This window comes from Scyliorhinus canicula, chromosome 4 (assembly GCF_902713615.1).
Source record: "Scyliorhinus canicula chromosome 4, sScyCan1.1, whole genome shotgun sequence".
Taxonomy (NCBI): Eukaryota; Metazoa; Chordata; class Chondrichthyes; order Carcharhiniformes; family Scyliorhinidae; genus Scyliorhinus; species Scyliorhinus canicula.
Window position 1 is genome coordinate 84,488,483 of NC_052149.1, and position 24,770 is coordinate 84,513,252.

General features: G+C 43.0%; 1 protein-coding gene across 6 annotated transcripts in view; it reads left to right on the top strand.

Annotated features, from left to right (window-relative positions):
- Nucleotides 1–24,770, top strand: part of trmt1l (tRNA methyltransferase 1-like) — an 82,073-nt gene that overhangs the window by 27,068 nt on the left and 30,235 nt on the right. For 5 of the 6 annotated variants that reach the window (XM_038794635.1, XM_038794637.1, XM_038794636.1 and 2 more), the window contains exons 7-13: nt 1,655–1,781; nt 2,244–2,323; nt 11,787–12,039; nt 14,779–14,991; nt 17,023–17,213; nt 17,817–17,895; nt 21,972–22,138. In XM_038794635.1, coding sequence (XP_038650563.1) covers nt 1,655–1,781; nt 2,244–2,323; nt 11,787–12,039; nt 14,779–14,991; nt 17,023–17,213; nt 17,817–17,895; nt 21,972–22,138 — 1,110 coding nt within the window. The remainder of the gene's footprint in view (nt 1–1,654; nt 1,782–2,243; nt 2,324–11,786; nt 12,040–14,778; nt 14,992–17,022; nt 17,214–17,816; nt 17,896–21,971; nt 22,139–24,770) is intronic. The other variant, XM_038794639.1, reaches the window with a different exon arrangement.

The window sequence follows — 24,770 nt, forward strand, 5'->3', positions numbered from 1 at the left end:
TACCACTAAAATGCTATCACTAAAATTATCTGAACAATCTATCTATAGCAGTAACAATGCACTCATAGTGGACATATTTTGTTTTTAAGTAAGTAGGTTTCATCATTTTAAGGTAAATTTTCGCATGGTTACACCAAGTCCTCATTTTTAGTGTCACCACTTTTAATTTTTTTCATTTTAAAGTCATTATTGTTTTTGGTTTTTTTCTCTGATTTAGGTCACAATTTCTGCTTCAGGGTCTTTTCACATCATCGCTTCAATTTTCATTGCGTGCATGTGATTGTGCATCAGCGACACCCGGTGACAGTGCACAATGTCTGTCATCACGTGTTGACTCCCTTCATGTAGCGCGGGCCCTGTGAACCCAATCAACGCCATTGTTAATGAGGCTGTTTGCACTTTATTTGAGGTCATGTCACTTTTTTTTTAATCCAGAGACATCCAAAGCCAGAGTTGTTTTTCTCAAGGGCTGGGGGGAGAAAGGCATCTGACCTATTCCTTTACAAGGAATCTCTTAAACACATTGACACAGATCTTCTGCAAAGTGACAATAAACATTGGATTGCCACTCCACTCCTATTTTTCTGCACTGCGATGTGGCTCCGTATTTTTGGGTGGGTCTTCCAAGACCGGCTATTCCAGAAATACAGAGTATCTTCATTCAAACAGCTTCATTGTAGAGTTGGGAGTGTCGGGGAGTCAAGCCACGCACCCTTTTTATGGCAATAACTGCCTTAGGGTAATATTAAGTGAGTGGGTGAATATTAGTTGAATGGGTGCATGGGTAAGTGGATCAATGAGGGAATGGGCATGGTGGTAGGGTGGGTGAGGAAAGTGGGTACAGTGGCAGATGGATAAATATGTCAGGGGTAGTAGGATTAAGTCAAGAGGGGTTGTTAGGTCTGGGCTGGTCAGATCATGGGGTTAGTTGGTGGTGAAGGCTAGTTGGGTCAGGATAAAAGTTGGGTGGGGCGTGCCATTTCTGGTCAGGGTGATAGTCAGATTGGGAGGAATAATCAAAGGGAGTCAGGGATGTAGTCAGGAGAGGGATTGGAATGGGGAGAGGGGGGTTGGGGAGTCACTGAGTAATTGTGGGGTGGTCAGAGGGTGGGTTGTCCAAGACTTAGTCTTGTTTTTTTCTGTCGAACACTTCCTGGGTAACTATCCAAGTAACCGCCTGACGTTTCCGACTCTAGCTCAGAATCGGAGACATTTGCAGAAGGTTCCAAGAAACGGGGGAATTCTTCTTCCTTTTAAAAAAAATTTAGAGTGTCCAATTCATTTTTTCCAATTAAGGGACAGTTTAGCATGGCCAATCCACCTCGCCTGCACATCTTTGGGTTGTGGAGGCGAAACCCACGCATACACGGGGAGAATATGCAAACTCCACACAGACAGTGACCCAGAGCTGGGATCGAACCTGGGACCTCGGTGCCGTGAGGCAGCAGTGCTACCCACAGCGCCACCGTGCTGCCCCTGGAATTCTCCTTTCTGAGAAATTCCCAAGGAGGTCAGTGCATTGAGACATCCTTAGAATCCTGATCTGCATTTTGGGTTGATCCGGAGACCGGACATTCTGGGCCTTAGATTTCCAAAATGCTGCTTCGCTCCTTGTATTTTGTATCACTTTTCTAACAGTCTTTCTCCATTTCAGCCACTAGTGGGCAAATGTCATCCACTCAAGTGATGAAAGAAGTTGATACTGATGTGCATGTTTTTCCAAACCACATGACTCCTCAAAAAACAGACTCTTTCTTCAACCCTAAAATGAAACCTAACAGGTGAGGTATCTGACTTATTTCAAACAGTGGTGCACACACAGGGTAGCTTCTGCTTGCCTGTTATGTTAGTGCACAGTTGTTGCATATGTCTTAATATATTTATTGTATACATTTAATGATGTTTAACAAGTAAATTGGGCAGATTGCTGACTAAAGTAAATATCTGACTTTTATATTTAAGTGATCCCGAATCCTGGCAATTTTAAAATTATTGTTCACAATAAGGCTTTTTAGTTGCAATGCAGCATTCCATTATGTAATACATACTACAACTAATGGTTATTGCTTTTACTAAAAGGTACAATTGTCTCAGGTCAATTGTTTTTAACTTTTGACCAATCGTTTTCATCTGTATTGCTTTCACTTGTGTCCTGTCAATGGATAGCTTTGACAAACTACAATTAAAGCCTTGTATCAAAAAAGATATCAGTTTCTCACTTGCCATACTGTTTTATGTTCCAGACAATTAATATTCTGCACACTTGCTGTTCTGGCTCAAGAGCGCAAACTGCTTGAATGTTTAGATGCTTTTGGAGCTACAGGTTTGTGAAGACTAATTTTCCTTATAACATTATATCTCACTGATACACCCATTCTTTAGGGCAGATCAATGAAAAGCTTTTTTAAGATAATTCTACTGTTTATTCCTCCTCTTCTCTCTATGGGTGGGATTTTCCTGCCGTTCCCACCGGCGGCAAGCCCTCACCACGGATTCCCCGGCGGTCGAGGCTGCAAACTATGGGAAACACCATTGACAGCAACAGGATCAGAAGATCCTGCCGCTGGCCAATGGCAGACCGCCTCTGCTGCCGTAAAACACACCGTGGTTGCTGGGGGGATGGGCAGAGAATCCTGCCCTGTGTCTCCCATGTCAAATGTCCAACGGGTAAAATCTATAGTTAGATTAATGTTGAACAACGCTCTTTCTATGTGTGTAGGTTGGTTGAGTTCCAACTGTGTTTCTGTTGTGCTTAGAGAGGGTTACAGTGTGGAAAATAAATACAAGGTGTAAGTATGTTTCTTTTTAATTCATTTAGGGGATGTGGGTGTCGCTGGTTAGGCCACCATTATTGCCCATTCCTAGTTGACCTTCAAAAGGTGTTGGTGAGTTGCCTTCTTGAACCACTGCAGTTCCCGAGGTATAGGTACACCGACTGTGCAGTTATGGAAGGGATTCTCTGATTTTGGCCCAGTACAGTGAAGGAATGATAATACATTTCCAAGTCGGGGTGTTGAGTGACTTGGAGGGGAACCTCCAGGTGATGGAATTCCCAGATATCTGCTGCTCTTGTGCTGCTAGATGGTAGAGGTTGTGGGTTTGGAAGGTGATGCCTTGGTGGAACTTGGAAGGAACATTGGTGAGTTTCTGCAGTGAATTTGTAGATGGTACACACAGCTGCCACTGTTCGTCGGTGTTGGAGGGTTTGAATGTTGTGGAAGGAGGAACAATCAAGCAGGCTGCTTTGCCTTGGGTGGTTTTGAGTTTCTTGAGTGTTGTTGGAGCTGCACTCATCCAGGCAAGTGGTGAGTATTCCGTTACACTCCTGACTTGTGCCCTGTACATAGTGGACAGGCTTTGGCGTTCAGGAGGTGAGTTACTCGCCATAGGATTCCTGGCATGTGACCTGCCCTGGTAGCCACACTATTAATATGGCTAGTCCAGTTCAGTTTCTGATCAGTGGTAACCCACAGGATGTCTGGATGTTCGGGTCTTCAGACTTCTGTACCTTCTGCCTGATGGAAGGGTCTAGAAGAAGGCAATGCCTGGGTGGGAGGGGTCTCTGATAATGCTGTCTGCCTGCCTGAGGCAGTGGGAGGTGTATACCGAATCAACGTGGGGGATGGCAAGCTTGTGTGATACATTGAGCTGAGTTCACTACACTCTGCAGTTTCTTGCGATCTTGGGCCGAGCAGTTGCCATGCCAAGCTGTGATGCAGCCGGATAGGATGCTCTCTATCGCACATCTGTAGAAGTTTGTGAGAGTCGATGCAGACATGCCGAATTTTTTTAGCTTCCATAGGAAGTAGAGACATTGTTGGGCTTTCTTGACTGTTGCATCAACGTGAGTGGACCAGGACAGACTGTTGGTGATGATGACCCCCAGGAACTTAAAGCTATCGACCGTCTCCACTTCGGAGCCATTGATGCAGACGGGAGTGTGTGTCGTGCTATACTTCCTGAAGTCAATGATCAGTTCCTTGGTCTTTCCGACATTGAGAGAGAGGTTGTTTTCGGTGCACCATGCAACCGAGTGATTTGTCTCCCTCCTGTAGTCTGATTCGTCGTTGTTTGAGATACGACCCACCACAGTCATATCATCCGCAAACTTGTAGATTGAGTTGGAGTTAAATTTTGCCACACGGTCATGTGTATATAGGGAATACAGTAGAGGACTGAGCACACATCCTTGCAGGGCCTCGGTGTTGAGAACTATTGTGAAAGAAGTGCTGTTTCCTATCCTGACATTGTGGTTTGTTGGTGAGGAAGTCAAGCATCCAGCTGCACAGGGAGGGGTCAAGTTCAAGATTGCAGAGTTTGGTTATTAGCCTTGTCGGTATAATGGTGATGAAGGCGGAGCTCTAGTCGATGAACAGCAGTCTTACATAGGTGTCTTTGTCGAGGTGTAAGAGTGTTGATTGTAGATCCAGGGAGATACATCTGCTGTGGACCGATTGTGGTGATAGGCAAACTGCAGTGGATCGAGACGTCTGGCAGAGTCTGAGATGATTGACCACCAACCTCCAGAACCATCTTCCTTTGTGCCATATGACTCCAAACAGCGGAGAGTTTTCCCCCTGATTCCCATTGACTCCAGTTTAGCTAGGGCTCCTTAATGCCATACGGTCAAATGCTGCCTTGATGTCAAGGGCAGTCACTCTCACTTCACTTCTGCCATTCAGCTCTTTTGTCCCTGTTTGAACCAAGGCTGCAATAAGATCTGGAGCTGAGTGACCCTGACGGAACCCAAACTGAGCATCTGTGAGCAGGTTATTGCTGAGTGAGGAAGTGCCTTTGATAGCGCTGTTGATGACTTCTTCCACCACTTTGCTGGAGTAGACTGATAGGGCGGTAATTGGCTGTGTTGGATTTGTCCTGTTTCTTGTGTACAGAACACATCTGGGCAATTTTCTACATTGCCAGGTAGATGCCAGTGTTGTCGCAAGGAGTGCGGCAAGTTCTGGAGCACAAGTCTTCAGTACTATTGTCAGGATATTATAAGGCCCATAGCCTTTGCAGTATCCAGTGCCCTCAGACATATCTTGATATCACGTGGAGTGAATCGTATTGGTTGAAGACTGACATCTGTGATGCTGGGGACCTCTGGATAAGACGGAGATGGATCATCCACTCGTCACTTCTGGCTGAAGATTGTTGCGAATGCCTCACTCTTGTCTTTTGCTTATATGTGCTGGGCTCCTCCATCATTGAGGATGGGGGCATTTATGGACTCTCCTACTCCGTAAGTTGTTTAATTGTCGACCACCATACATGGCTGGCTGTGACAGTACTGCAAAACTTAGCTCTGATGTGTTTGTTGTGGAATCGCTTAACTCTATTACTTGTTGCTTATACTGTTTGCACACAAGTAGTCCTGTGTTGTAGCTTCACCAGGTTGACACCTCCTTTTTAGGTGTGCTGGGTGTTGCTCTTGGCATGCTCTCTTGTGCTCTCCATTCAACCAGGGTTGATCCCCTGGCTTGGTGGTAATGGTAGAGTGGGGGATTGCTGAGCAGCTGGAGAATAGCCAATGTTGTTCCTTTTGTTTAAGAAGGGTAGCAAGGATAATCCAGGGAACTACACGCCGGTGAGCCTTGCGACAGTGGTAGGGAAATTACTGGAGAGAATTCTTTGAGACAGGATCTTCTCCCATTTGGAAGCAAGTGGACGTATTAGCGAGAGGCAGCACAGTTTTGTGAAGGGGCGGTTGTGTCTCACTAACTTAATAGAGTTTTTTGAGGAGGCCGCAAAGATGATTGCAGGTAGGGCAGTGGATGTTCTCTATATGGACTTCAGTAAGGCCTTTGAAAAGGTCCTCATGGCAGACTGGTACAAAAGGTGAAGTCACACGGGATCAGAGGTGAGCTGGGAAAATGGATACAGAACTGGCTAGGTCATAGAAGGCAGAGAGTACCGATGGAAGGGTGCTTTTCTGATTGGAGGGCTGTTACTAGTGGTGTTCCGCAGGGTTTAGTGCTGGGACCTATGCTGTTCATAGTATATATAAATGATTTGGAGGACGATGTAACTGGTCTGATTAGTAAGTTTATGGACGACACAAAGGTTGGTGGAACTGCAGATAGCGATGAGGACTGTCAGAGGATACAGCAGGATTTAGTTTGTTTGGAGACTTGGGCGGAGAGATGGTAGATGGAGTTTAATCCGGAGAAATCTGAGGTAAAGCATTTTGGAAGGTCTAATACAGGGAGGGAATATACAGTGAATGATAGAACCCTCAAGAGTATTGAAAGTCAGAGAGATCTAGGTGTACAGGTCCACAGATCACTGAAAGGGCAACACGGGTGGAGAAGGTAGTCAAGAAGGCATACGGCATGCTTGTCTTTATTGGCCAGGGCATTGAGTATAAAAATTGGCAAGTCCTGTTGCAGCTGTATAGAACCTTATTTAGGCCACACTTGGAGTATAGTGTTCAATTCTGGTCACCACACCACCAGAAGGATGTGGAGGTTTTAGAGAGGATGCAGAAGAGATTTACCAGGATGTTGCCTGGTATGGAGGGCACTAGCTATGAGAAGAGGTTGAATAAACTTGGTGTGTTCTCACTGGAACGAAGGAGATTGAGGGGCAACCTGATAGAGGTCTACAAAATTATGAGGGGCATAGACAGGGTGGATAGTCAGAGACTTTTCCCCAGGTAGAGGGATCAATTACTAGGGGGCATAGGTTTAAGGTGCGAGGGGCAAGGTTTAGAGGAGACGTACGAGGCAAGTTTTTACACAGAGGGTAGTGGGTGCCTGGAACTCTCTGTCGGAGGAGGTGGTGGAAGCAGGGACGATAGTGACATTTAAGGGGCATCTTGACAAATACATGATTAGGATGGGAATAGAGGGATACGAATCCCAGAAGTGCAAAAGATTTTAGTTTAAACGGGCAGCATGGTCGGCACAGGTTTGGAAGGCCGAAGGGCCTGTTCCTGTGCTGTACTTTTCTTTGTTCTTTGTAGGTCCTTGTAAGATAAAAAGGCTTTTAAGTTTTAGTTTAGGCAATTTGAGAGCAGTTGGAGCCAGGGCTCTGAGGAGTGAACAGCTCTCAACTCTGCCAGGAGAAGATGGACAGGACGAGAGAGTTGCCAAGATGCAGGCTTCCTAAAGAACATGATACAGTCCAAATGGCTGGGGAATTAACACACAAAGACTGTCTTAGAAATCTGAAGTTAAGTGAACAGAGACCAAGGTATTGTTCAGAAGAATTCAAGGAAGAGTAAACAAAGTGTTAAAGAAACAATCGCAGTAACTAGATTTAAAATGAGACAGTAGACTTCAGAAGCAGATGAAATGTTTGATGTAATTTTAATACAGTCTGGTAATCAAGAGTTAAAGCAATTGTGAGCAGTTTGCACAGAAGTCAAGACCATGAATTCCTAAAAGGATTGGTATGAAATGCTGGACTGGATTTACTGTTAAAAGGGAAGCAGAAGATTTGTTTGAAAATGTCATTTGTGATACCCGGACTGGATTTTGGAATGCCAACCGCCAAGGGAAAGCATTGTTGTGGGAGATTTTTTTAAAGCGTATTTTTGGGAATGACAATCATCTGAGGGGATTCTGAGGAGAAACCACAAACACTAACTTGGGCCCAGAGTGGAGTGTGTCCATTTGACCAGTCATTTTGTGTGCTTCAAAGAGACTTTTTGTGTTAATGCAATGTACTTTTGTGTTAATAAGATGTACTTTGTAATCCATGTTAATCGTCAAATCTGTGTGTTAAGCTAATTGGTGGGGGGGGAGGAAGTAGTGTATTATAATCCAATTTTTTTCATGTTTAATGAATGTTGTTTCCTTGTTGTTAAAACTAATTAACAGTCCTGTGATTCTGTTCCTCCACGTTTTATTTTTATAAAAAGTAAATGTTATGGTCTTTTGAACCAGATCCATTCTGGGATCTTCCTAACCAGTTACAACACAAATTGGCAGAGTAATGGGCCCAGTTCCTGTTTCATTTCTGTTCTATACTTTCATAAAATCTTTTGACCTTTGATGCCACGACAGAGATTGTTGATGAACTGTGGATATTTTGACTGCAAGCCTTAACCCCACTGTAGACATTGCTGGTTAATAGATGTGTATCAATTACTCTGTGCCCAACCAATTATTTTTGCGTGTAGATCCTGTATGTCGATGTGTTTTGAGAGTGAAGTTGCTGATTTATTGAAAAATATTGCAGGGCAAAACTAAACCTACTCCATTGATGAAACATTTTTGATATTTGAAGTATTGATAAATTACATTTAAATGATGAATAACTGACACTTTAAGGTAAAAGAGGCCTTGGTGTTTATTTTCTGATGCCTTTGTTCAATTCAACTGTGCATTCAGCAAAATTATTGACTGGAATGGGCAATCATGTGCTCCTAAGAAAAGTAGGTTACGCAGGCCTCCCGCGTTGTGACTTCAATATGTCATCCATTGTCAACAAAGGTTCCTCGCTCTGCAACAATTTGATTCACTGTTTTGTGAAAATATATTTTTATTTTAAACTGTGACTCAGTGGTAGCACTCACATCTTTGAGTCAGAAGGTTACGTTCAGGTCTCACTTCAGAAAGTTGAGCATCAAATACGAATATCCGAATTAAGAGCAGACGTAGACCACTCAGCCCCTCAAGCCTGCTCCACCATTCAGTAAGATCATGGTCGGTCTGACTGTAACCTCAACTCCACATTCCTGCCTCCCCCAACCCCCAAGAACCTTTCACCTCCTTGTTAAGAAATAACCTATCTAGCTCTGCTTTAAAAATATTCAAAGACTTTGCGTCACTACTTTTTGAGGAAGAGAGTTCCAAGAACGTGAGACCGCCTGAGAGAGAGAAATTCTCTTCAACTCTGTCTTACATGAGCGGCCCCTTATTTTTAAACTGTGACCCCCCCCCAGTTCTAAATCCTCCCACAAGCAGAAACATCCTCTCCAGATGCACCCTGCCAAGAGCCCTCAAGATTGTAAAGGTTTAATTCAAGTCACCTATTAACTCTTCTAAGCTCCAGTGATATCAGTCTATTAGTCCAACTTTTCCTCATAAGACAACCTGCCCATTCTCGTATTAGTCTCGCAAACATTCTCTGAACTACTTCTAATGCATATACATCTTTCCTTAAAGAAGGAGAGAGTTATGTTATCTCTTACCATTTAGATAATATGCTTTTTTAATCTTCCTGTCAAAATAGACAATTTCATTTTTGCACACATTATACTCCATTTACCAGACCTTTGGTCACACACATAACTAATCAATGTCAGTTTGTAGCTGCCTTATGTCCTCTTCACAACATACTTTCCTACAATCAGCCAGTTTAGCAATCATACCATCTGTTCCTTCATCCAAATCATTTATATAAATCGTTGATGCCCCAGCACTGATCCCTGTGGCACATCACTCATTACATCCCAACAACCAGAAAAAGACCCATTTACCCTCTGATTAATGTTAACTAGCCAATCTCAAATCCATGCCAATATGTTACCCCTTGCATCATGAGCTTTTATTTTCTACAATAACCTTTGATGTGGCACCTTATAAAATGCTTCTGGAAATCTAAGTGCAGTACATTCATCGGTTCTCCTTTATCCACAGCACATGTGACTCCTTGAACTAACTCCAATAAATTGGTTAAGCATGATTCCCACGGGCAGCATGGTGGCAGAGTGGTTAGCACTGCTGCCTCATGGTGCCGAGGTCCCAGGTTCAATCCTGGCACTGAGTCACTGTGCTTGTGGAGTTTGCATATTCTCCCCATGTTTGCATGGGTTTCGCCCCCACAATTCAAAGGTGTGCAGGTTAGGTGGATTGGCCACACTAAATTGCCCCTTAATTGGAAAAACGAATTGGGTGCTCTAAATTTGAAAAAAAGCATGATTTCCATTGCACAAAACCATGTTGACTCTGCCTGTTTGCCTTAAGCTTTTCTAAGTAGGCTTTCATTCAGTGCTGCACTGAGGAATCTAGCAGCATGTTGGAAGTGTTAGGCTGCATTCTCCCAAAATAGAGCTATGTCCCCACGCCGGCGTAAAAGCGCTGGTGTTGCACTCCCCAATTTCCTGAGAAAAATAAAAGTCGATTCACTTACCTGCAGGGGGCTAGCAGGGACCCAGAGAGCTTCAAGCAGCTTTGGCTGCGGATACAGGCCCCCGCACATCCGGTTCCGGGTTTGCGCATGTGCACAGTGGCGGCCTCCAGCGGCCGTGCCGAATGCCATGGTGGACGCGGACTGGGAAGGCAGCTCCGTAATATGTTTCCCCCAACGGCCGCGCACCGCTGCATCGGACCGGCCCGCTCTGTGCTCCGGCCGACATAGGCCCCCCTCCGCCCCCACCAGGGCAGCCGCGGACTGAGTCCCGACGGGCCAGACCATGTTAGTTCCACGCCGTCGGGAACTCGGCCGGTCGGGAGTGGAGGATTGCTGGGAGGGTCTCTGGCAATGGTCCCCCAGCTGCATTGCGTAATTCCCGGGCACATGGATATTCAGGGCCCGGAGAATCACTGGAGCTGCGCCGGGCCTGATTCCTTTGGGAATATTGATTCTCCGCCCCCGCGCCAAACGCAATTTCGGCACGGGGCTGCGGCGAATCCATCCCGTTATCTTTAATGGTTAGACCAAAGCTTGGCTGCTCTCTTGGTAGATCCTAGGATCCCTCCTGTGCAGAAAGAGGCCATTTGGCCCATTGAGTCTACACAAACCTTGCTAACTACTGTGCCACCGTGCCACCCATATGTGAGATTAAATCCCATGACCGTTCTGAAGAAAATCAGGGAGTTTTGCATTGTGTTCTGACCAGCAATGTTTATTCCTCAATCAATATCACAAAGCAGATTTTCAAGCCATTATCACGTTAGTATTTGTGGAATCAGTGATTGTACTTCAAAAGTAATTCATTGGTTGTAAAATGCTTCAGGGCCTAGAGTGAAAGATGTTATATAAATGCAAGTCAGGGCAGCCCGGTGGCACAGTGGTTAACACTGCTGTCTCACGGCACCGAGGTCCCAGGTTCGATCCCAGCTCTGGGTTACTGTCCGTGTGGAGTTTGCACAGTCTCCCCCGTGTTTGACAACCTAAAGAGGCGCAGGTTAGGTGGATTATTCACGCTAAATTGCCCCTTAATTGGAAAAAATGTAAATTTAGAAAAAAAAATGTGTTAAATAAATGCGAGTCTTTCTTTTGCTTTGAGTTGTATGATGTGTGGCAGAATTTAGTTCAGGATTCTTTAATGAATTACAAATGCAAAGCAGTTGACTCCAGATACAATTCTGTGCTTTAAAGACCAGGAATTTTCTCTCAGTCTAACCTTCCTGTTTTCGATAACGTTCAGCGTTCTGTAGCTCCCCATGACCTTGAGCCAGTTGTAACTTGGAATGGGAAAAAGTTAATTGACAAAGAGTTTGTATTCATATGATACCTCATTGTGTCCTCAAGTCATCCCACAACTCCGTACTTTCAATGAAACAATTTTGCACTTTAGGGACTGTTTTGGTAAGCATGTTAGACAATTTGCACACAGCAAGATCCCATGAACAGCAACTGATATGAATAACCAGTTTGCTTTTATTCATATTACAGGTTTTCTTGTACTGCCAGTATATGGCCACCTATGTTCCCTCTAAGCTCTGCGGCCGGGTTACAACCTAAAGGTTTCCTCAACAGGACAATTTCCAGTTGGACAACCTCTGCCCCAGACTGCCCCCACCATCTTTTAATCTACTCTGTAAGAAAGTTGTCACTTAGCCTCTCCTGAAACCCTGTTACTTTGAAACCAAACTGGTTTATTCTGTTTTAAGGAATCATGGGATTGCAGTGGGCCAAGCACCTTGGGGATGCAGTGAAAGTCACGATAAATGATATAAATGAGGGCTCTGTGAAGATCATTCGAGAAAATTGTCATCTAAACCGGATGAAAGTGCTGACGAGTAGAAAAGATGATGAGGAAGAGGATGAAGATGATGTTGAAGAGACTGAGGATATTTTGGGGACTATTGAAGTCACACAAATGGATGCCAATGTACTCATGCACTTGAGAGCTTTTGACTTCATGTAAGTGAAACAGGTTGTATTCTAAAATTTACTGAGGAATTTACTAAATACCTTTAATGTTCATATATCCAGGGTGAACTTTAAATCCAGGCTTTACATTTTAAAAGTGTAATACAGTACGCTGTGCTAGTCAGACAAAACGTTTCTCCTTTTAAGGAGTACAATTGAATTTTACAGGATAACATGGTGTCATAGAATACCAAGTCTGTAATATGTCATGCCAGTGAAGGCTGAAAGTCCGCACGTATGGTTTCCCACAGAACCTGTTCTGGGAAGCTTGAAATTCAGCGACTAGCACAATTTGATATTTGAGAAAAGGGATCCCAAGTTATCCACACCCAACATCCTAATAGTCAGCTAGAGGGCAGTATTTCCTGAAACACAAGTTACTGTGGCTGTGAAAGGGACCTAAAGAAGTTGGAGAAAAATCCAGGAGAATTAAAAGTAAAAGGCAAGTCGAATACCTGCTGTATCTCTGCACAGTTCTTGGCAAAACCTCTGTGGGTTTACACCTCTCCATGGGACACAGATGACCCACGCCAGTGGCAAATGAAGTGGAATATTTGTTAACAGCATTGTTCAGTTTACTCTTTTAAAAAAATTAATTGCAATGTACATGGTGCTATTCCTAAAAGCATTGTACTGAGTTTATAATATCTCTTACATAAATTAGTACATAACTGAAGAGCAATATCTAACTCCAAAGGGACAAACAACTTGCCATACTTGTGGGGGTCTTATGTGTATTATCAAAGAGGCAAACTACCCCAAGCTCAGCTTGAGCTATCTTTTTCATGACTTTTACCAGTTCTTTGTAGGAAGCAAACTCTGCTGAATGCCTTTTCATTAAACCTGTTCAGGGTTGGAAAATTTCCACTATTTTGCGAAGAGATTTTTTAATTAACACTTTCACGGTAGCCCCACATTTGCGAAAAGTCATTCATATCTAGGATTCAGTTTTTACATTTAATAATAGAACACCATAATAGTCTTACATATGATCATTGCTCTTATAGGTACTATACTTAACAATCTCAGCAAATAACAATTATCACTTGTATAAATTCAAATATTCTAGCGCACCCCAGTAATTTTTTTGGAGTGACTTCCAAAACCATGTGACTTGGCAAATGCAGTGGAAACTCACTGTTGACAGTTGGTACAGAATAGCTGTAGTTGAAGGAAAAATATTGTTGTGGCTGGCAGATGTTGCCTGTTCTGGATCTGTTTGTTGTTATTAAAAGTATATTTTACTTCACCTTCAGCTCTGAAAAAAAGTCACATGGACTCGAGATGTTAAGGCTATTTTCTCTCCGCTGATGCTGTCAGACCTGCTGGGTTTTTCCAGCATTTTCTGTTTTTGTTTCAGATTCCAGCAGCCCCAATATTTTGTTTTGATTCTATTTCACCTTGTTCAGCATTGTGGACATTAACTGAAATTACCTCTGTGTGTAGTCAAGTGGTGAGGAACCAAACAAAATTACAGATTAAAAAGTTAGTCAATGCATTCAGTTGTATTTTTGTGACCTGTTTCTAATAGAATTTTGTAAATTGTGTGCAATTTTAGTTTCAAAATCTAATGGCTTCAGCAACCTGTACCACACAAGGGGGTCAGCTTTCACTTTTGATGACAGGCATTATGGGATTTGTCACTCACTGTAGAACATTGAAGTAAATAGAACACAAATTTGACGGGGTGCATCATGGGTGACTGATGGAACACTGTGCATTTTACCATTGATGAAAGCTAAAATGACCCCCAATGTGTTTAAAGGAAACAAATAGTTGCATTTTTGGAAGTTTTTGATTCAAAACCTAGCTTCTACTGTAACTTTAACTTGCTGCTTTCAGAGTGTGTGCTTTACCTGTTCTTTGCTTTGTACGCTTTGGGGCCTCACGGTAGCATGGTGGTTAGCATCAATGCTTCACAGCTCCAGGGTCCCAGGTTCGATTCCCGGCTGGGTCACTGTCTGTGTGGAGTCTGCACGTCCTCCCCGTGTGTGCGTGGGTTTCCTCCGGGTGCTCCGGTTTCCTCCCACAGTCCAAAGATGTGCGGGTTAGGTGGATTGGCCATGCTAAATTGCCCATAGTGTAAGGTTAATGGGGGGATTGTTGGGTTACGGGTATACGGGTTACGTGGGTTTAAGTAGGGTGATCATTGCTCGGCACAACATCGAGGGCCGAAGGGCCTGTTCTGTGCTGTACTGTTCTATGTTCTATGTTTGCTGTGGAACTGAGCATTCCATTTTGAATTTGATTGGGTAACAGAGGGGAAAGAAGGAATCGTTGGGGCAGTACGCTCTCTCGGGTCTGTTTTCTGATGTTCTACTATTTAATTGATTTCCTAGTTTTGCATTATCAATTGCTTTGGCCGTGCCATCTAGAACGCATTTACTAAACCCCTGCCTTACTACCCTTCTACCTAATTTAGTAATCTCTTCAAAAAAAAACTCAGACCATTCGTTGGGTTGTTTATTTACGAAACGGTGCTATAAAAGTACGTGTCTCTGGGAAGGAGTCCCTACAGCAGTCAAACCAGACCAGTCTCCAATCTAAAGAGGTGGAATCTAGTGGGTGAGACAGCAGGAAGTACTTTCTGTATAAAATGGTTTGGGATGAGTTGGGGGGGGGGGGGGGGGGGGGGATCTTGCAGTTCAAATAATGAAGATAACATATTGAACTGTAGTAACTCGTATAGTGAGTACTTATGTCCTGTTTATTTCTTTCATCTTGTGACAGACACTTAGATCCATTTGGAACAGCAATAAATTACTTTGATGCTGCCTTCAGAAATGTGAGGAATCTTGGAATCGTTTCTGTAACATCCACAGACATCAGCACGTTGTACTGCAAAGCTTTAAATGTCACCATGCGCCACTATGGTTGTAACATTGTCCGGACCGAGTACTATAAAGAAGTGGCAGCCAGAATGATCATTGCTTCTGTGGCAAGGTATACCTGGTATCCATTAACATCTTGTACAAAAATAGATAGGGAACCTTTCAAATAACTATCTAGACTGCTTCGTTGAAGAATAATTTTAAAAAGTAAGCGTGTACATTTCCCCAAACTTTTCTACACTAGATACCTGTTAAAGGAAGACCCTTTACATCAAAGCATGTTTTCTATCTATCTTTAGTTCCAATAACTAAACCTAACTGAAGATGAATTCAGCCTGCCCGTGTAAAATGTGTAATTGTTAACAATTTTAAGGTGGGGCTGTTTGGGTGCCAGTGTTGAACTGAACACTTAACTTGAAGTAGAATCTCCACTATGATTTTTATCAGCAATAATCCTATTCTCCATCTTCAAAATATGACAGAAAAGGTTATGTTTAATTTATAGAAAGATTCAATTATTTATGCTCTCATTTGTCATAAGAGAGTGTTGTACAGAAGGGCAGTTACCCTAGCAACGCAGTGCCATTCATTGCATCGGAAGCAGTTTTGTTTTCCAGCTTGGATGATTTGTCCCCATATCTTCATTCCAATTGAGTTTTCTCACAACCACAATTTGTATTCTCATTTACCTCTCATGCTATTTGCTTCTCATTTTTGTGAGACTTTACATTGCAGCAAAATGGTGCCAGTGGTGCCTCATAATCTGATGTATCCAGGACTTGGGAGGCCTGACAGCTGAGGTTCTACAGAGCTGACGTGTACAGTTATTCTTTGTCAAGATCAGTAATATAAATATGAGGAGTCCAATTCTCTTTGTGTGTTGTAAGCCTGATATCTGAACAGAATCTATTGTGTTTGGAAACAACGTTTATGTCGTTTAGGGCGGCGATGGATTCTTCGCATTTTTTTCCCTTGGCAGCTTTTTCCAAGGAAACATAAATTCCGCTGGCTGAATTGAGATTAATGTGGGCAAACCAAGTACATATAATCAAGGTCATCAAACCCATTGCCGTCTGCAACTGGGGCGGAGAAAAAAAAAATCACTTTTATTTGCCTCTGGTTCCAGGATCAAAATGTTGTCTTCAAAATGAAAATGTTAAACAGTTTATTTATGGCTATTACGTTATACAGCTATTAATAGCAGAGCATTCTGAAAATGCACAATTTATCAGTAAAATTGAGAAAATTACGACTCATTCAGCTATATTTAATTCCTTGCGGTTGGCACACACTGGATTGAAATCATTTGCCATTGGTAGTGCAATAAGACATTCTCAGGCTACATTATGTTCAATGTAAAGTACAATTGAATTTGTAGAATCTTGCTTCGAAGAGGCCCATCATAATTGTGCTGGCTCTTTGAAAAAGCTCTCCTGCTCTTTTCTTACAACCCTGCAATTTTCTCATCTTCAAATATTTATCCAATGATCTAACTTGCTGCATTAAAAAAAATCTCCTAACCTCACCATGGTTCTTTTGCCAATTGCGTTAAATCTGTATCCTCATCTACCAGTGGAGTAATGTTCTCCAATTATTCTTGTCAAAACCCAACACCATTTTGAAAGGGTCTATTAAGTCTCCGCTTAACCATCTCTGCTCTAAAGAGACCAATTCCAGCTTATTATCGCTGGTACCATTCTAACTAATAAGTAATATAATGCCAGTTATGTTATGTGAGCGATATTTTACCATTCTTTTAATGTTGATCCATTTTGTTCTATCTGGGTTAGGAAATGGAGGTGGTTTAGAGTCCATTTCATATCTACTGTTCCCCATGATTCAGAGCTCACTTCTGATCCTCTGACTCATCAATGATATATCATTTAACAATACAATTATATGTGTAATACCGTATTATCACTGCACAATGCATGCTCGGGCATCGTATCTGGAAAATAAGGTTGACACTTGTATCATAACTGGATCTATATTAAACCCATCATCCAACTGATGCACTGTATTGATTTTCTTGGTTCCATTGAGCAGTTTACAATTTTAAGTGTTATCTGGTAAAGTCAGAATGAGTTTTTTTTTTCACTGTTTGGTTGCATTTTCTGATGCTGTACATGGTGTTTTCCTACAGGGCTGCTGCACGCTGTAACAAGGGTATTGAGGTTCTGTTTACTGTAGCGCTGGAGCACTTTGTTCTGGTGGTGGTGCGGGTACTTCGAGGACCGACACAGGCAGACGAAAGCCTGAAGAAAATACGCCGCCTGATCCATTGTCAGTGGTGTGAAGAGCGGGTCTTCTATAAAAAGTGCCACATGCTAGAAGGTAAGACTCCGTCAATAAAAGGCTGCACAACTAGCTTATTTAAAAATATTTCAATTTCCTCCTTGTTCATTTCATTAATTTTCTTTCCACTGAAGTGATGGAATTGCGCAGTGTGTGTTTGCCGACATTAGCAGCCACACTGTTAATCATTCAAGTGTTCCCAGTACTTTTAAGGATCCACTTAGAATTGTAAAGATGTGGCATCTGGTTCCATCTGTACATGATATTAGTGAGCTTTGAAAATAGGAGATATTCATCAATGACAGAAGACCCATGCTGCAGCATTTGAGTTTAATCCCCTGGTCCCATGGTAGATTTTAACCATTTGATAAGTATATCTGAATCGCAGCTGTGAATAAAATTGAAGAATTCACATTATGGCTATTGGAGCTTGATGTCACTATTTTTTTTATATCAGTTAAGATTTGTGTATTTTTTACAAGCATGCTCTCCATGGATTTTTGACGTATCAAAACATTTACTCGACATGGTCTTATGACCGTATAAGTTTTGAGTCAAAGCTATATAATGTAAACACTCTGAAAATTGATTTACGGCAATGCTTTTGTCTCGTAACAAACTGATTTAGTGTTGATCTTTCAGAGAGTGCATATCGTCAGTTGCCCTGTGACTGTCATGGAAGTATGCCAGGAAAGACGGCAGTGGAGCTTGGACCATTGTGGTAGGTTTGCTTCCTGTAATTAAGGACTCAACACAATATTCCAAATGTTTTCGTCCTCCTATAAATAGACTCCAAACATCTTTCAATGCAATGAATTTGTCCACCATTCCCAGCTCAGATTGATTGCAGGTATGGCTCTCTTTTGCAGTCCCTCAGAAAGAATTTCTATCTAATAATGTTAAGCTGGAGAGCACAATTTCCATTTCTTGTGCCAGCTGTGTGAAGGTAGCCAAATATGGAAGAGTTGTAAGCAGCATCTGGGCTTTGATTCAGGGAGCTGGTCAGAAATTATCCACGCTCCTTTCACAAAAGGGTCTGAACAGGTTCTGTGAAAAACATCTGTCCTTGCAATTCTTAAGTGTGGGTTTGAGAGATGAAAAGCCCATGTTTAAACCAGGGTTCTCCTAACTATGAGTTGCATTGGTCCATATCAAAAGATTTCAAGGTCATATATAAAGTTTAAATCCGTGTTCTTGTTACATTTATCTCAAGTTGCTGATAAGAACAGATCTTGGTGTTCTGAATTAAAATTTATCAATTGATGAGACAACAACGCCAGCAACAGCTTTTTCAATTCCCCAAAGATAATAAAATATAGGCAAGACAAACTAGCAATTAGGAAATAGGAATATAAATAGAACAGAGTTGCCTTGGTTTCGAGAACTATATTGCCAGAGACCCGGAGCTACAATAGGTCTGGAGGCCACATACGCTGACTTGAACTCACTCCAGCATTTTGTCCCTTTCAAATATTTATAATCAAACAAAATGGCAACTATTCTGGGGACGATCCCATAAGAAATGAAACAATTGTAAAGGGTTAATGTCCAAAATGTTTAGAGACAAACATTGTATTGTTCAGAAATGATCCAGAAATGCTGACAATGAGGTTGGGGGGGGGGGGGTTGTAAATTTCACTACACAACTACAAGTCTTTTTATTGCAACATTTTTATTCTATATCTTGTAGAAGTATAGCTGTTTCAGTTTCAACCAGCAATTTTCAAACTTCTAACTCCAAACATCAGCATTGGCTATCCTAAGAAAAGCGTTGATGCCACTACAGAAATATTCATCGAAGCAACAGAAGAGATAGGCATTAAGTAAAAAAAAATACAGGAAAGCACCAGAATCGCCTATCTGAAAACCTGAGCTAAAGTTTGCCTACCATCTCTGTACTCCAATCCATTTACATCCGTATCTTTGTGTACAATCATTACCTGCTGTGTCCCACCCTGCTTCCACAAGCTCTCCCAACATGAACCTTGACCTCCTTGACCATTGGCGACATAGCCTTCAGCTGTTGTGGACCAACCCCCCCCCCCCCCACTGTTGTTTCCCCTTGCCACATCTCAGCTCACCCTTGAAAGTCTTTCAAAACCTTCCCAGCAATGCAGTGTAATTCAGTAATTTACTCTGAGAAGTTCCTATGTAGGCCAGAAGGACTTCTATCATTCAATATGTAATAGACATGAGAAATGTGGATTCTTAACCATTGGCGTAGTTTGAGGACCTCCGCTTGCTTTCATTGACATGTCATAAGCAACACATGAAAAGAATCAAAAATGTGAATAAAATGCAGTTGATCAAAGACAAGGATGGATATAAATTTATTTTTCATGAGCTGCTACAGACTACAAACCCACTCTTACTTGAAAGCAAGTACGACACTCCCAATTGATGATGGTGATTGGTCCATTATCAGCAGCACTTGTTTTTATGCAAATAACATCATTGAACTGTTTGACGTGACCAAGTAATAGCCAGTGTCGGAGAGCATGCCAAGATATTTTCTATATGCAGGTTTCAAATTATTAGTTGCCCTCTTAGCGGTTCCTTAACAGGACTTGGGAATCTACTTAATTCCATTTGCAAAGAAAAGCTCCTGTACTAACATTTTCATGCATCATTTGCCTCTACCTAGATCATCAATTAAAGGATAAGCACTGCTGCAATGGACTATACTATTGGAATCAATGTTCCCTTTAATTTTCCTTTACTATCCACGGCCTGTTTATTGCACAGCATGGTACCTTTAAGATAGCCGTGCGGCTCTATGTCTGCATATCTGGAAGGGGTACATTTTGAGCATGGCCTATTTGTACCCTGCACAGCCACGCACCCACACAGTTGGAGGGAAACCTTGATTGTGATGCCCTGGTATATGCGTCTAGTGTCTGATTAATTTAAAATTCTCCTACTCGCACATCTGCTTTCAAACTGCTACTTTCCTTTCAATATGTTTTTAATTTTGACTTTGTGGCTTATTAGGGATATTCCCACATCAGCAACAGATTTAATACTCGGCATTGTCTCAATTTATGTACTTGTCATCCGTTTTAGTCTGATTAATATTTTATTGGGTGCAAACAAATCCAGTAGAAGCAGGGATATAATCTGATCCAGATCTCATTGTGCTCAGTGTATCCTTTGTTCTGTGAAGCAGATTCAACGCTACCATAACTAAGTGAATGTGTAAATCTTAGCCCTCTATCTGAAAGTAGCTCCATATTTCTAGATTGATGTTGGTTAGTTAACCCCTACAAACTATCAATTCCCTCTGTTTGTTATTTGTGGTGCAATATGTGTTCTTTGTTTACATGTTTAGGTTTAACTGCAAGTGACAAGCTATGAAAATTTTCCATTTGAGTTGTAAAAATTATAAAGCATTACTTCACTGTTGCTATTTGGTTGCATCTAAACTTCAAAGAAAAACCTTCCGCCTCTTGAAAGCTCCCAACTCTCGACAATTTTTTAAAAACTGTCAATTATTTGTGCATCATATTCTGGTCGCTAAGACTGCCAAGCCTGCAGGTTCTTTTCCACTATGCAAGTAATTTTTGATTTTTTTCTAACATTAGATTAAAATTGCAAACAGCACTTCTGATTAATCAATGGTGATTTTATGATAAATCTCATGCCTATCATGTGCACTTACTGTTTTTCACGACCGAATTGGGAACTCTATGATAAACCTCCTTTTTTTCCAGCAAGGCAGGTAATTAATACAGCATGGGAACACTGTGCGTGAATACTGCACACCCTCATATATGTCAACCCAGTATTTCTGTTGAGTCTAACAATGCAGTATAGGATTTACGGTGAAGAGCAACAACTGCGTACAGGCTGATTGGGCACCAATGTTACAGCGAGTGTTTATTCTCTTCAGGGTAATTTGCTTTATTCCAGAGTCAGTCTGAGCTTCATAACCCTGGAATCCTTAGTTTACTTTGGGTGGCGGGAGTGTAGGAAGAGATAAGTGGGACAAATAATCAGATGTTCTGTTGCAAAAGTAAAATGCTGTTGATGCTGGAAACCGGATAGTAAAACAAAAATGCTGGGAGTACTCAGTAGGTCGGGCAGCATCTGTGGAGAGCGAGAGACACAATTAACATTTCCGATCAATGATATTTCATCAGATGCTGCCATCTAGTTTTTCTGTAAAATATATAGATGTAAACATCAAGAAACTAAGCAGACTTCCAACTAAAGCAATATAAATTATACTCCCAACACAAAACCTCTCTATTGTCTCTTGTATTTATCCTGGCCTATCGTTGGATCCTTTGCAGGTGTCATAATACACCAGATTAATTCCGCTACACTGTCAAATCCCATTATCTTGCTCGTCTCTGGGAGTGCATTTAAGAGAAGCCTCTGTTCTTCTCTCACTAAGGACCATTGGGTAACCTGACAATTGCTCCTCTTTCACCTGACATTTTTGTGTGGTCCAGAGAGTAACAAAAATCTTGCTTAAAACTTTTCTGTTTATTTTTCTGAAACAAAACAATTTTAGATACGCATTGGCTATTGACATCTCTATTTTGAGATCCCTGAGATTTTAAGCAATTCTTAATATCATTAGTGTCACTCTTTATTGAAGTTAAAATGATTTGGGGGTGACTAAGTGGGGCGAAACCGAGGTACAGCATTTCCTAATGCAAGTCACCAGTTCTTCAGTACGAGCACTTGTAGCATATAATAGGTGTAATCCTTGTTGGTTGTGTCTGTAGGAAAAAAAAATCTTGCCCCTTGTCATAACTCTCTTTTGTTTCTTGGCTTCTATTCGATTTCAAGGGCAGGATCATTGTTTAGCACAGGCTTCTTGCGAAGAATGTTGTTTGAAGCAGTTCAGCATGGAATTGAAGACATCCAGCCTTTGCTAAAGAACCTGATCTGTGAATCCGAATGTACAACCCTGAAACACTATTCTATATTTGGACCAATGAGCCACAGCAGCCAAGGTTAGTTTACCCAATGATACAGTCATTTGAAAGTGGCTGCATAAAGCAATTTAGAGGTATCTTGGTAGAAGACTTGTAGCCACCAACAATTGAAGTTGTAAATTGGTGTTCAGTTACTAAAAACAATAGAATTGGTACAATGCTGAAGGAGCCATTCAGCCCATTGAGTCTGCAGCAACCAAAATCACCCTACCTACGTCCAATTCCCCGCCCTATCCCCGTAGCCGCACCTATCCTGCACACCCTTGGACATTATGTGGTGATTTTCGATATAGCCTGTCTACCTAACCTGCACATCTTTGGACCATGAGAGGAAACCAGAACACCTGGAGGAAACCAACACACACACTGGGAGAAAGTACAAACTCCACACAGACAGCGACCCAAAGCCAGAATCGAACCTGGGTCCTTGGCACTGTAAGGCAGCATTGCTAACCATTGTACTGCCGTGCCAACACACAAATTCAGAAAGTTGCTTTGTGCTACCTTGGATTGTCTTGACCTAGGGCAGCGTTTTTCAAAGTGCGGGATGGATCATGTGCGGGTGTCAGAAGGGTCATGGAGCTAAGGGTTGCAGTGTTCTCAAAAGATCGAATTCAGAGTATCCCAACCTCTGCTGTGGCACACTGGAACGGTTTTTTTTTAAACAAACAATTTTAATTAGGTATTTTTGGTATTACAAGCAACAACAGGATAAAAACAGTGTACAAAGATCAATAAACATAGTGCAAACACCCCTGTCACCCGTCCCTCCAAGGCCCGCCTATTTATCCCCTATTATATGCTACCCTAGCCCCCCCCCCCCCCCCCCCCCAACCTCCGGGCGAACCCTAACGCTGACCCTCTCAAGGCGAACTTAATCTTCTCCAGGCCGAGAAAGCTCGCCATGTCGGTTAACCAGGCCTCCGACTTTGGAGGCTTTGAGTCCCTCCAAGCTAGTAATATCCGTCTCCGGGCTACCAGGGAGGCAAAGGCCAGAATATCTGCCTCTCCCTCCTAGACACCCGGATCTTCCGACACCCCAGAAATTGCCACCCTGGACTCATTTCCACCCTTGTTTTCAATACTCTGGACATGACGTCCGCAAACTCCTGCCAATATCCCCTAAATTTTGGACACGCCCAGAATATATGGACATGGTTCGCTGGTCAACCCGCACATTTTACACATTAGTCTTCCACCCCAAAGAATCTGCTCATCCGGGCCACTGTCATGTGAGCCCGGTGTACCACCTTGAATTGGATCAAGCTAAGCCTTGTGCATGTAGCGGTCGCGTTGACTCTGCTCAACGCGTCCGCCCATAGGCTGTCCTCCAGCTCTCTCCCCAGTTCCTCCTCCCACTTACACTTCAGCTCCTTGATCTGCATCTCCTCTGCTCCCATTAGTTCTTTGTAGATATCCGAGACGCTCCCCTCCCCCACCCATCCCCTGGACACTACCCTATCCTGGATCCCCCTTAGTGGCAGGAGTGGGAAGGATGACACCTGCCTGCGCAGAAAGTCCCACACCTGCAGATATCTGAATTTGTTCCCTCTTGCCAGCCCAAACGTCGCCTTCAGCGCCCTCAAGCTAGGGAAGCTCCCTTCCAGGAACAGGTTCCCCATCCTCTCAATTCCCGCCCTTTGCCATACCCGAAACTCCCCATCCAAGCTCCCCGGAGCAAACCGGTGGTTGTCACATATTGGTGACCAAACCAATGCACCCACTGTTTCAACGTACCTCCTCTACTGACCCCAAATCCTCAGGGCCACCACCACCACGAGACTGGTAGAATATCTCGCCGGTGGGAACGGCAGAGGTGCCGTTATCAACGCCCCCAAGCTGGTGCCCCGACATGAAGCTGCCTCCATCCGCTCCCAAACCGCCCCCGTCCCCACCACCCACTTCCTTATCATCGCAATATTGGCCACCCAGTGGTAATTACTGAAGTTTGGCAGGGCAAGCCCCCCCCCCCCCCCCCCCCACCCCCCTTCCCACGATTCCTCTCGAGCATCACCTTCACCCGCAGGGACTTACCCGCCCAAACAAAACATAGAGTGATTTTATTAATCCTCTTAAAAAAGGACTGCGGGATGAAAATTGTGAGGCATTGGAACACAAATAAAAATCTCGATGGGACCGTCATCTTAACCGTCTGCACCCTCCCAGACAGCGACAGCGGTAGCGCATCCCATCTCCGGAACTCGCCCCTCATCTGCATGACCAACCGGGACAAGTTCAACTTATGCAACCGGCTCCAGTCGCACGCCACTTGTATCCCTAGATATCTAAAAATTTCCCCCCACTAACCTAAACAGTAGCTCTCCCAGCTGACCCACCTGACTTCTTGCCTGGACAACAAACATCTCGCTCTTTGTCATATTCAGTTTGTATCCCGAAAACCGGCCAAATTCCCCCAACATCGCAATGATCTCCCTCATCCCTGCTCCTGGATCTGCTACATATAAGAGCAGGTCGTCCACGTACAGCGAGACCCTATGTTCCACCCCCCCCCCCCCCCCCCCCCCCCAAACAGCCCCTTCCAACCCCTTGAAGCTCTCAGAGCAATTGCCAGCGGCTCTATAGCTAACGCAAACAGCAGTGCGGAGAAGCTACATCCCTGTCTTGTCCCCTGTTCGTCCATACACTAGCC